This window comes from Manis pentadactyla, chromosome 6 (assembly GCF_030020395.1).
Source record: "Manis pentadactyla isolate mManPen7 chromosome 6, mManPen7.hap1, whole genome shotgun sequence".
NCBI lineage: Eukaryota > Metazoa > Chordata > Mammalia > Pholidota > Manidae > Manis > Manis pentadactyla.
In genome coordinates this window covers 148,494,656-148,506,742 of record NC_080024.1, presented here as the reverse complement: position 1 = coordinate 148,506,742, position 12,087 = coordinate 148,494,656, and the positions used below count along the sequence as shown (strand labels likewise).

General features: G+C 34.8%; 1 protein-coding gene across 2 annotated transcripts in view; it reads right to left on the bottom strand.

Annotated features, from left to right (window-relative positions):
* CDH7 (cadherin 7) overlaps positions 1–12,087 on the bottom strand; it is a 124,882-nt gene that overhangs the window by 42,706 nt on the left and 70,089 nt on the right. For both annotated transcript variants that reach the window (XM_036876771.2, XM_036876768.2), the window contains exon 6: positions 9,978–10,165. In XM_036876771.2, coding sequence (XP_036732666.2) covers positions 9,978–10,165 — 188 coding nt within the window. The remainder of the gene's footprint in view (positions 1–9,977; positions 10,166–12,087) is intronic.

The window sequence follows — 12,087 nt, the reverse complement described above, 5'->3', positions numbered from 1 at the left end:
GTGGCAGTTAATCCCAGAATGATGGCAAAGGCAGAACGTGGGGTAAGCCCCGTAAACCAGGCACAGGAAGCAAGCAGTTCACATGGGAGTGCTGAGATTCAGGAGAGAGAGAAAAAGGGCTGTTATCCCCAAAATGCGTGCTGCCCTCCTGTAGTATTTTAACTTAACTTGAACGCAGAACGCCTAGGTCGGCCTACCCAGATTCTTACCCATACTAATTAACAGGTATCTTGCTTTCTCGTTTATGTTCTGTTTTCTGGCTCAGCTTCTCACAGAAATGTTCCACTTTGACTTCAGTATTAATTTCCTCCTGTTGCAATAACAAACTTCCACACATGCAGTGGCTTTGGAAACATTCCTTTGTTCTCTTGCAGTATGGAGGTCACAAGTGTCAAGCTAGATGTCAGCAGGGCTGTGTTCCTTCTGCAGGCCTCAGGGGAGAATCGTTCCAGCTTCTATAGGCCACACGTTCCCTTCCTCCGCATTAGGGTATCGGTGCATCCTCTGGTTCTCGTACCACATCTCTTCCTTTGACTGAATCTTCCTGCCTGCCTCTCTCTCATAAGGGCCCTTGTGATTACACTGAGCCCAATGACATATTCCAGGATCATCAGCCCATTATAAGCCCCTTAAGTGCATCTGCAAAGTTCCTTTTGCCACATAAGGTAAAATCACAGGTTCCAGGGATTAGGACATTGATATCATTCGGGGTAGGGCTCCTCTGTGTACCACAACCTCCTACTGTGAATTCAGGTAGACTGTTTTGATTTTATAAGCTGAAAATAAACACAAGCCTTGCAAAGGACTATAGTCCTGCCCAGTGTCTAAAACCCAGTTCACATTAGAGCTCAGATGGATTCCCTTACTGTGCCAGGATCTCCACTGCCACTGGGCATACTGACTGTACCCAGTGACCCCCACGGAAAGGTCTCATACATTTTCAGGAAAGCTGAGTTCAGATTACAACCCAACGAGGGTGTAGCTTATGCTTTCCTGGGAACCTTCTTCAAACAGTGGCAAATATTAACTGACTTTGAGCCACACAGTTACTTTGTGAGTAATGCAGACAGTGCACAGAAGACTGGTGGAAGTCAGCCGATCTGACAGTCAATCTGACCGTTGTCATTTTGTGTCAGTGTAAGGAAGGTTTTTTTAGTTTCTCTGGAGCAGAACTGGGCTCAAAATCTTTTTTCTACCTTCCTAATGTCCACAATATTTCATTGCTCCTCTCTTTTCATATATATTTTCCCCCTTACTCCTTGAATCTGGGCTGACCTATCTTGCTCTGATCAATATAATGTGTTGGAAGTGACTCTGTACTAATTCTGGATATCAGCCTCAAGAGAACATGTATCGTCCATTCTTAAATTCTTGGAACAAACCCAGGTTAGCCACTGACAATGAAAGGCACATGTCAAGCCCCTGCCCCTCGTCCCAGCAGGCAGCCCTCCTCTCTCAAAACACATGCAGTTTCTTGTATTTACCGCAACATGAATTTTTATTTATTTGCTTTGCCCATCAGTTATTTTTAAACTCTTAAAATACCTTATTCCTGGAAGAATAAAACAATTTACCTTACCTGAATCTTTCCCTGCCCTGCTAACTTAAAGTTTCCAGTTTCATCAAGTAATGTCCAAATCATTCTCTCCCTCATTTTATATACATGCCTTATGGATTTCTCAATTGTTCCTTTAATTTTAATTGCCATGCATGTGCCTATGACTCCCAAACCTGAATTTGTACTTCAGACCTCTCCCTGGTCCTGCGACCACTTACTCATGACCTCCTAGATGTATTTACCAGATGTCACAAGTACCTCAAATGTAATATATCCCAAATAATATTAATCATCTCCACACTCCCATCCTGAAGGAACAGCACAATTACTTATCCAGTTATTCATAGTAATTTCACCCTTAAATTCTCTCTCCCACTTTCCTTATACAGTCACTAAATCCTGTTACCTATTTCTTAAATACCTCTTTGAATCCTACCATTGAAACTAATTTAGGAAATAACACCATAGGAAAAGGCAGAAGGAAAATTGTACATTATTTGTGACTTGTGCTAAGCAAAAAAAAGAAGAAGAATGTATGATGGACTCAGTGGAAAATGCCTTTGAAATACACATACTTTGAGAACGCCGCTCTGATGTGTGGAAATCAAAGAAAACACAAAATACTTCTAAGCAAACATGGTCTTAGTCTCTTTGAAGGAGTCTATCATGTGGTGACATTTACATTACTAGCAGAGTATTGATTTCTTATTTTCTTTTTAAGACCCTAAATTCATCTCTAATCTTGATTGTTCAAAAGCTAGTAAGTTTAAACCTTAATAAGCAAATAACAGTCTATATACCTGCACCTGTGCATAACGATTAAAATAATGTTAGGATCTACTTAACTATACACAGTAACAATCACTTGAATAAATTGGAAAATGCATTCTGTAATTCAGAAGCTCACTAAATGAGAGTTACTGTATTAATCTTATCCCATGCAGCCTTTAAAATTAGAATAATCCAAAATGGATGGCTTTTCACAGTCAAATGAGAGGAACATCTTTGCTCCATTTTGAGAAATGTGCCTCCATGGCAGCAGGATTAATTGAATAAAATCTTTAAAAGAAACATGTAATGAGAAGACGAAAAGTAAATTGGAAATGCTGTGGGTTTGATTTTCCTCCACCACACATCAGCAGCTTTTTATGAAATGCTGAAATACATACTTGACTCTGAGAATTAGCTCCTCATTATTGCAAGTATTAGACAAAGGACACATTTCAATAACAAGACAGTAAACCACAGATCTTAGAAGTGTGTGCAGCTGAGTTCAAGGCTGAAAGGACACTATGCATAACACCTCCTCCTGCAGCAAATGAGGCTGGCCTCATTATCAATACCTCCATATTAACGCTCCATTATTTGGTGGTTTGGACCTCATCCAGGCTTTTTTAGGGTAGGAATATAAGGAGATTATAAAGATAGCACAGAAATGACCTGAAGAAGCTTAAATACATCATTTGACAGTGTGACAATGTGAGCCATCAAACAAGTCATCCACGTGCCAGACTGAATGTGTACTTATCCTTCACAAGAAATGTATCCTGAAAATGCTCATTTTTTACTGTATTGTAATGCTACAGTAATGCCTTTATAGAAGCAAAATTCCATATTTAATCCTAACTGAGGTCTTACATTGGAAACTAAAGTACATTAGAGGAAGAATTGCCATATCTCAAAGGAAAAGGAAAAGACTAAAACTTCTCTCACTGTAAATTATGATACAGAAATGTAAACAGAAAGAATCCTAGGTGAAAAGAAAAGTCATAGTTTTCAATCACATGGGATAATATTTATGTTTATGCTTTGTGAACAAACATTGGAGCCCTTGGTAACTGGCCAAAGCTTGGTAACTTTGATGTGAAGGTTATCATCAAATCATTTATAAATGTCCACAAAAATAGCTTGCATTTTAATTGCTTAACACTGTAGTTTGTAATCATTTTTAAATATTTAAAATACATAATCATGTTTATTCCTAATGCATAGAAAGCATAAATTATGAAAAAAATAATTCTATGACAACACCTACACAAATCTTTAACCTTATGGGGACTGCAAACTTGGTCATTTTAATAAACATTTTCTATATAAGACACTGGAGCAATAACAGCAGAACTGAAAGTAATCTTCCACAATTCTGTACTTACTTTTCTTTTTCCAACACTTTTAAAAAAGATATTTTTCTGTTCTTCTCTTTGTGCTCCTAAGGTCACCCTATACAAAGTCTAGCATATGTAAATGTTTCAAGATATAACAATTACTTGCTCAGATTGAAGTAAATCTCATTATAACCATGATGGTGCACTGTTAATGAAAAAGCAATGGACTATAGTTTTATTATACTATAGAGCAGAGAGAAAATAAGTTCAGATGATTATCAAGCATAGTTCACAGGTACAAAATTACCTAATTCCAATAGAAATGACTCTATTTATTGGAATTCGATTATCCAAATGTGAAGTAACATTTAGAGACATTCAGAATCATCAGAATTCATACATATATCTTTAACAAAAATCTTGTCAACATCCTTAGCCATGCCTGATTGCAAACTTTTTCCCATTGTTAGGAAAGACTGGAAAACCTATCAAAAAAAAGGTTCATTTTTATGGACTACCCAAGGCATTCTATTCAGTTCAGTGAAAAATTAAAAATACTTCTGAGAAAAATGGAAGATTTCATTTTGTCTTCTTCCAGGATTTCTTGGTTTTAGAATGCCTCTGCAACTCAGACTCAAAAAAAATGCCTCCTTTTTCACAAGATGAGTCCATTATTCTCTGGTACAGAAAGAATATGCTGAATTGAAGAGATATGTGATTCCTTGTGAGGAACTTCTGGAAATGTTTTACATGGAATGGAGTACGGACCCCAAGTTCACTGAAATCTTGATAAGTAGAATTGAAAAACCAACACTGTGTCCTGGAGGGCCATAAGGCAGTTGTTAGCTCTGACAGAGAGAGTCAGAAAATCTTAAGGACAGATTTCCTTCATTCTGAGAAAACCACTCCAAAGAGACTTCCGTTTAAAAAAAAAATGTAAGCAAAGGCACTCTTCTGAAATAGGGAATTGAGGTACTGTTGGTCTCATGATGCAAAAGCATTTGGAGTTGGGAGTAAAGATTGCCTATTGGCAGCCAGCACACTACACTGCTTAAAGACGGAGGTTTTTAAGGATGTGGACAAGAGGTATGGGCATTCCACAGACATCTATCTCCTTGGGGGCTGAAGCCACTGTGGTCGGTCTGAAAACCAGAGCTCATACACCTGTTCTCAGGAGCTATAGTGATGCTATTGATGTTTAGCTTACTGTTGTAGCTCTCATTATTGAAAGCTCTCATTAATTCTAACAACTCTTCAATGATTTCTTTTAGAATTTCTAAGTAAATAACCTCATTAATGATGATGTCACTGCTTCCTTTCAATTTGTTGTATCACTTTCTTATTCCCCTAGTATGAGGTAGATTCTTTTCAATCTAGTTGGACTAAAAATAATAAAGTGGTATCAAGTTTTAAACAGGAATTTTAATAAAAAGGGAGGATTTAAGAATGAAGAAACTAGAAGCAGCTCAGGAGCTCAGGAGCTATTAAAATAGTTTTGGAGTGAAACCATGATAGCCAGCCTTAGGTTAGTGACAAAGAGAGTAGAAAAAACATACACACAGCCATGAGCTATTATGGATTAAGAAGAGGCAAGAAAAGAAACTAGAAATGACTCAAGGCTTTAAAATTTTTTTAAAAGTGTGCTAATTTGACTATGACCAGGGAAGTGACATTTTGAAGGTATATTAGTATCGATAGTCTTTCTAATACAGTCCAGTCCTTTGGAAAGAAGCAGAATGCTTGAAACGAGTTAGAATGATTACAGTTCCAATACTATGAGCTCAAGAAATGTTTTTTTAAAAAACTGTTATTTCCTACTCCATAGAATATTTTACTGTAGCTGGACCTTAAAATACCTTTAAATATTTATTATTCATAATCCATTCTTACTTGCAAATCATTGTCCATGTATGTTCCTATTTGCTGCAGCAGCCTTGCGAAGGAGGCATGAGGAGCCCTTCCCTGGGCTGCCTCTTGGCTGCTGCCACTGTCTCCTTCTATGCTAGACTCCAGGAAAACTGTCCTATTTTGAGTTCTCTGAACTTAAGACGCTTTGCTTGTGGCAAACCTTTGCACAGGTGGTTAACTTTGGGAGGAAGCCTCCCTTTCCCCGCCTAGCTGGGGAAGAGTTATTTACACACTATTGGACTCCTTAGCCATATTCAAGTCTTAGAGGCCAGCTGGCTGGCGAAGTGGGGCCTGAGCTTTCCTGCACACACTTCTGCGGAGCTTTGGATGTCCACCCACATGCCCGTGGCCACAGCAGAGTCTATGAACAAACGCTGACCCTTGTGGAACCAAGACATCTTCATTACACTTTTATCAGACCAGCTCCAAGGGACACACACACCCTTCCTTGGACAAGAAAAACAAATTGTACAGACAGTTTTACCTCCCTTGTTGACCTACTTGGACCAAAGAAGAAAGAATGGAAACAATTTGCCAGATTTGGAAGTTGAGTGAGATGAAATGGGCACGGGGGCAGGGCAGAGGTGTGTCCACAGGAGGGGATGGGGGAGAGCCAGAGGGAGCCGGAGCTCTTCCGGGAATCGAACGTGCTGGAGTGTCCTCTCTGGGCCTCCCAACGGGTCTGCGGAATAGTGGGATGTGCACCTGGCGAACACAAGTCTCATGATTCTAGGGGTCCACTAGGTCTCTGATGTCCATATGAGGAGTTGGAATATGAACCTTACTTAAGGTATCTAAACAGGGCAAACGTGAATTGCATTTTTGAACAAAATGCTCGAAAATGAAAAAGTATGGATTAATAGTTTTTCATCTAAAAACCAGTGAACCTGTAATACCATAAATCATTTTTATAAGTGAAAAAATTCAGTACTCATTAAGTCTGAACTGCAGAGAAAAGTAAATATATCATTTCCACTTTTTAATCAATGCTTACAGGGACTACCTACTTATGTTTGTTTATTTCAATATTGGTAAGAACCCTGAGAGTAGGTTAGGCCCTGGAATGTATTATCAGACAATGCAAAATCACAATTTAAAAAAATGACTTTGGGGCATAGGGAGTTTTGGAAATGAAACTTAGGCTGATTATGCCAAGTAATTTCCACAGTATTTAATATATACTCAGAAGGAGGGTAGGAGGAAATTGTGAAGCAACATTTGCTAACTGTAAAGATGTTTAGTATGAATAACACTGTGAAATTTTATTTCCATGTAGATATCATCTGCACATTATCAATATCATATATATATTTTTTAAATTAGTTATTTCAAAGCAAATTCTCAGATCACCTATCTTAATATATATGCATTCTATTATAACAATCATCAAAATTTTGCAAAAGTCTCATGCTATCTGTTACTATAGTCTATTTGACTTTCTGAATCTACTGGTTCTGCCCCAATATGGTAAATATATTCTCCACACACAGATAAAACTTAAACTTATCAGACCAATCTTCCCCATGAGCAAAGTCAGAACAATGTCAAACCATGTTTAAAAGTACTAAACCATTCCTCATTTCTTAGCCTAATATTGTTTGTATAAACAATGTTTTACTAGACTCAAAATGATATCTAAAATCAAGTTAGCTTCAACACCTGGACTTCTGGGGGGATGTCTTTAGAAGGCCTACATTTAACCTAAATGTGATTTTTTGATCCTTGAGATAGTTAACTGAATTCTATACTTTAGAATAGCTCAGAATCAACAAGATTTGCTCTATTAAGTAGTTTACTGGTTATTTATACCACAGCAGTAGAATTGTGAAATTTTCCACCATCATTGTTTCTCAAAGTTCTGTATACTGCATATGCTTAATTATTCCAAACAATCATTGACATAATGTAAGGGACAAAAGAGAAACAAAGGACAAAAATTAGATGGTATTCATGTATGAGAAATCACTGGAGAAAATTAAATTTTTAGTTGCCAAGAATTTAAACTGAAAATAACACTACTTTGACTTCTTATTTAGCACAAGAAATTGTTAAAACACCTAGCTACCTTCTCATAATAACTAAATTATAAGTCTTTAATTACTGAGTAGTAAGTACAAAACATCCTTCCCGTGGCTGTATAAGGCTAGGAAATCTCTAGCATCCAAAATAAAAAATCCATTAATCTAAATGTTTAAAGGATTTAGAATGTTTTTGAATTTTAACTCATTAGACGGGGGATGATGTCTTTTTTTATACCTGAGAAAGCTTTAATAATACACTACATCTAAGCCCACTGACTGGTATCTGTGACTTATATCTACTTCGGAAAAGAATTTTCATCCACAATACTCAAAGTAGATTATGAAGTGCTGTTAATGAAGTATATTTTGGTTTGACCTTTTAATAAAAATATTATGAATCTAATAACACTGCAATTATACCATATTGTTAACATTGTTACACACTGCACATTGCAAAATGCATATTATACTGCAAAATGGTAAAGATGAGATCCAGAAACAATTACTGTTAACATTTTAACATTTTTTTTGCAATGTTTCATTCTATAGAAATGCAATTTTCATAAAATTTGAATCATAGGGTTTGTAAAGTTTCAATACTGCTTTTTTTTACATATATATAATATTTTACACAATCATATCTATATTACATATTTGTATTATATATTTTATATCATAATTACCCATTTACTTAATATGCTAGGACAATGTTATAACAATGTTCAATATTATGTAACACAGAAATATCATGAATTATTTAGCCATTTTTTTCTTCTGTTGAAAATAGTTTTAAGTTTGATGTGTTCTCTATACTAAAAATACTTTGAGATTGTTTAGAAAATCAAGTAAATAAAGCCTTTAAATTACCCAAAATAAAGCCTAGCAGATATTAATCCCTACCTATGACAGTAATAATTACATTATTTTTATCACTGAAATTAATTTTCACCTTGAGTTTTTTTTCTTGAGTTCTGTGCTTGAGACTAAATGTATTCTTATCCAGCTTTCTTTTTATAGTTCTCTTTTTAACAGTTAAATCTCTAAAGCTCAAGAAATAATATTAAGGAATTGAGAATAAATTTTTCCCATTACTGAATCAAATACATTATATCAAATATATATATATTTGCATATATATAAAAATGTCTTCAATAATTTATGCTATCTCATTATGATATATGAAATATATATACATGTTCAATGAAAATCACTTCCATGTATATTTAAAAATTCTTATATATGAGCAGATTGATTTCAGATGAATCTTTGAAATTTTTGAGCAGCACTACTGTACTTTGTTGCATTCCTTTGATTTTAGACAACAAAACAAAACATTTTACTAACAGTTGGCCTATCCTAGTTATTAAAACTTTCTTACACAGATTGTCACCAGCTGAGCTAAAGCAGCATCTGTCCACTGGAAATAATTGCAGAAATGTTTTGGCCATTGGCTTGAAATCAAGCATATGTTTTTCTATAACAACTAAAATATAACATTCTTTATTGATGTGTGTTAATTATTAAGGAGTGTTAATTACAGAGTTATACACCTGGATTGTCAGACTAGCATAAAATCCTAGTATATTGGTGCTGGTGAGGGGGAGGTTCATAAATATTTTAATTTTTAGGGTTTCAAATACTTGAGAAAACTATATCCTGCAATAATTGCTTTTTTTTTAAATTAGCATTTGTCAAAGATAATATCTATACAGAATAGAGGCAGTAAGTTCATTTTCTCTCCTATCTAATCAGTTTTGGGAGTGAACTTAAATATACCACTGCAAAAAGTCTTTAGTTTGGATTATGATTTTCTATCTCCTTTGCACTTATATTTAAGAAATTATGATAGGCCTCACAACTTTCCATGCTCTGTATGAATTCTTCAAGCACTTCAATTACTATAAATTTTAAAAAGGAATAATTGGTAATGTAGCAAGTCTTCAACATTTTGGTTTCTATTTCCGAGTTTGTTTATATTACTTTTCTGAATGTGGAGTGTTTGTCTAGTTTGCTTACAAAGGCTATTCATTGACTTCAGGGTTTCATTCCTGGAATAATCAACTAAGAAGCATATTCATCTCTCACCGGAGGTCATTTAGAACAGCACATTTGCTAGTCTTACAGAGCTATAGATAAGGGCTATGAGTTAACTATGAGAATAACATCAATGGAGTGTTGATTACAAATGTCATTCAAGATTCTCTATGATTCTGACACCTAAAAATAAATGCATAGCTTTTCTTCCTTAAATTAAAATAACAATATTGTTATTGTTCCATATGGTCATTCATTTTGTCTAATACATTCTTCCATCAAAGCCACCATGGCTTCTCAGTAATCTCTGTGACATTATCCTCAAGAAAATAAAAATTAAAAAAGTATTACCTTTTGTATCGTAATGATTCCTTCCTGTGTATCTTTGTCAACAGAAATCTTGAAAATCCCTAATCCATCACCATCCACAATTTTGTACTCCATTTCAGCGTTAGTTCCTATATCTGCGTCAGCAGCTTTAATTCTGGCCACAATGGAAGCTACTGGCAATGATTCTGGGACATTATACTGATAAGACCCTGTGAAATTCAAAACAAGAAATGAACAAAACCTTACACCAAACTAACCAGTGAAAAATTACCTGTGGCTATTTTGTACCCTCTTTGCCTAATTTGTTTTCATTTTTATTTTTTGATAAAGAAGATGCTAAAGCAGTATGATACGAATGACAAATCTCGTATCACCTCAAGAAATTTCATGACGATGACTAGATAATAGTCGATATGTTAACAGCAGAAATGATGGCCTGAGGAAAGGCATGGGAACAATCTCCATTTCTGTATTTCTAGTGATGAGAAATAGGCTATTTTAATGATAAAAATAAATTTAAACTAATTATGATAATCACTGAATATAATTAAAACATAGTTAATTAACATAACATACATACTAAAAATTTAAAAACTAGTATTGCTGAAGCTTTAAATGGACAATTACAGCCCAGTACTTTGCTCTGATTACTTGGGATTGAAATTTAGTTAACAGATTCTTTTATCAAAAATGTTTCAGAAAACTAGATAAGGAAGTTTATGAGACAATATCAGTCTTATTTTAGCTCATTGATTTAGTAAGGATTAGAATTATTTGTGTGAATTGTGTGTAGAACTGATTTGGGGCACAGTGATATAAGAGGAAAGACATTATGTGGTGGAGAGAAAAGCAAAAAAGAAAGAGTAACTTCTAACTTCCTTCTGTAAAAACTCCTCACCATTCCTCGACTCCAGAAAAAAAAAAAAAAAAGTTTGGGAAGCAGATGAAGTTCATGAACTATCCCTTTGAAGGTAGGGAACTCCCCACAACACTACCTTCCTATATAATTTTCTCTAACCGTCTACTTTTCCCTATTTTCTCTACCCTATTCCATGTCCTTTCAGTTTTCAAATGTGGTGCACTTTCACTTTCACTTATGGAGAGAAAAGAAAGGGTTTCCTTTGAGAAAAATAGAGGAAAGAAAATGTCTCCATATGTAGGGACTACATTTTAGGCTGGGAATCACTGCTATTTTCTAAATTTTCTAAATTTTGTGAAGTTACTGATTTTTCAAAAAAAAAAGAAATGATTACAAATGATATGCTTGTCATTTTAAAGTGACCTTTTCTCACACATCCAGAAGTGTCCTTGGTAAAATTCAAAAATTTCAAGGTCAGAATAGTAACTAGTAGAGAAAATCCCCACAAAATAGAAACATTAGTGACATACTGTTCGCTTTCCTCACTTTAATAAGTGGAAGAGTATCTAACAAGCTAGAAAAATTGTGCTCTATCTTATCAAATCATGCATGACAACTGAAACCACAAAAATTCTAAGTATGAATTCTTATCATTGTAGACCTAAAAAAGGGAGAAACAGTTCATTTTATTATGAGCCCAATACAGTTACATTATAGTTTTTTTTTCTGCAACCCTTCTCTTCTCCCCCATTATAAGCTATTAAGAGAACAATTAATGATAGGTTCATTTTTTAAATGCTAAACTTAAGGTAATTTTCCATTAAATGTGTTATATAATATAAATATTAGGCATATATAAAATAAAAATGAAACACCTAAAGGAATATTTAAAGGAAAACATAGTGACTACCACATTTGCAGAGAAAGCTTCCTTGTTCAATAGTATGAGTGTCTAAGATCTATTTCTAAGGGAGCTCTGTTCCTTATCTCTATTGCATAAGTATAGAGACTATACAGCATTGTAGCCTGTACGGTTTCCTTATTTCCTTGAGCATTGTAAATAAATACCATATCCAATTACAAAATGTTATAAAAAGGCAACTAAGTGTGAGATGAAATTTTTTTTTACAATCAGGATGTTTTTACTTATATTTTTTCTCCTTTTTTGGTTAAAAGAAGCTACAGTGAGGGCCTTGGGTTTTCTGGTTCTTTGGACTGATTTATTTCAAAAACTGAGTGTTTCAAAGATGCGGTAGAAGTGCGAAGGGAATG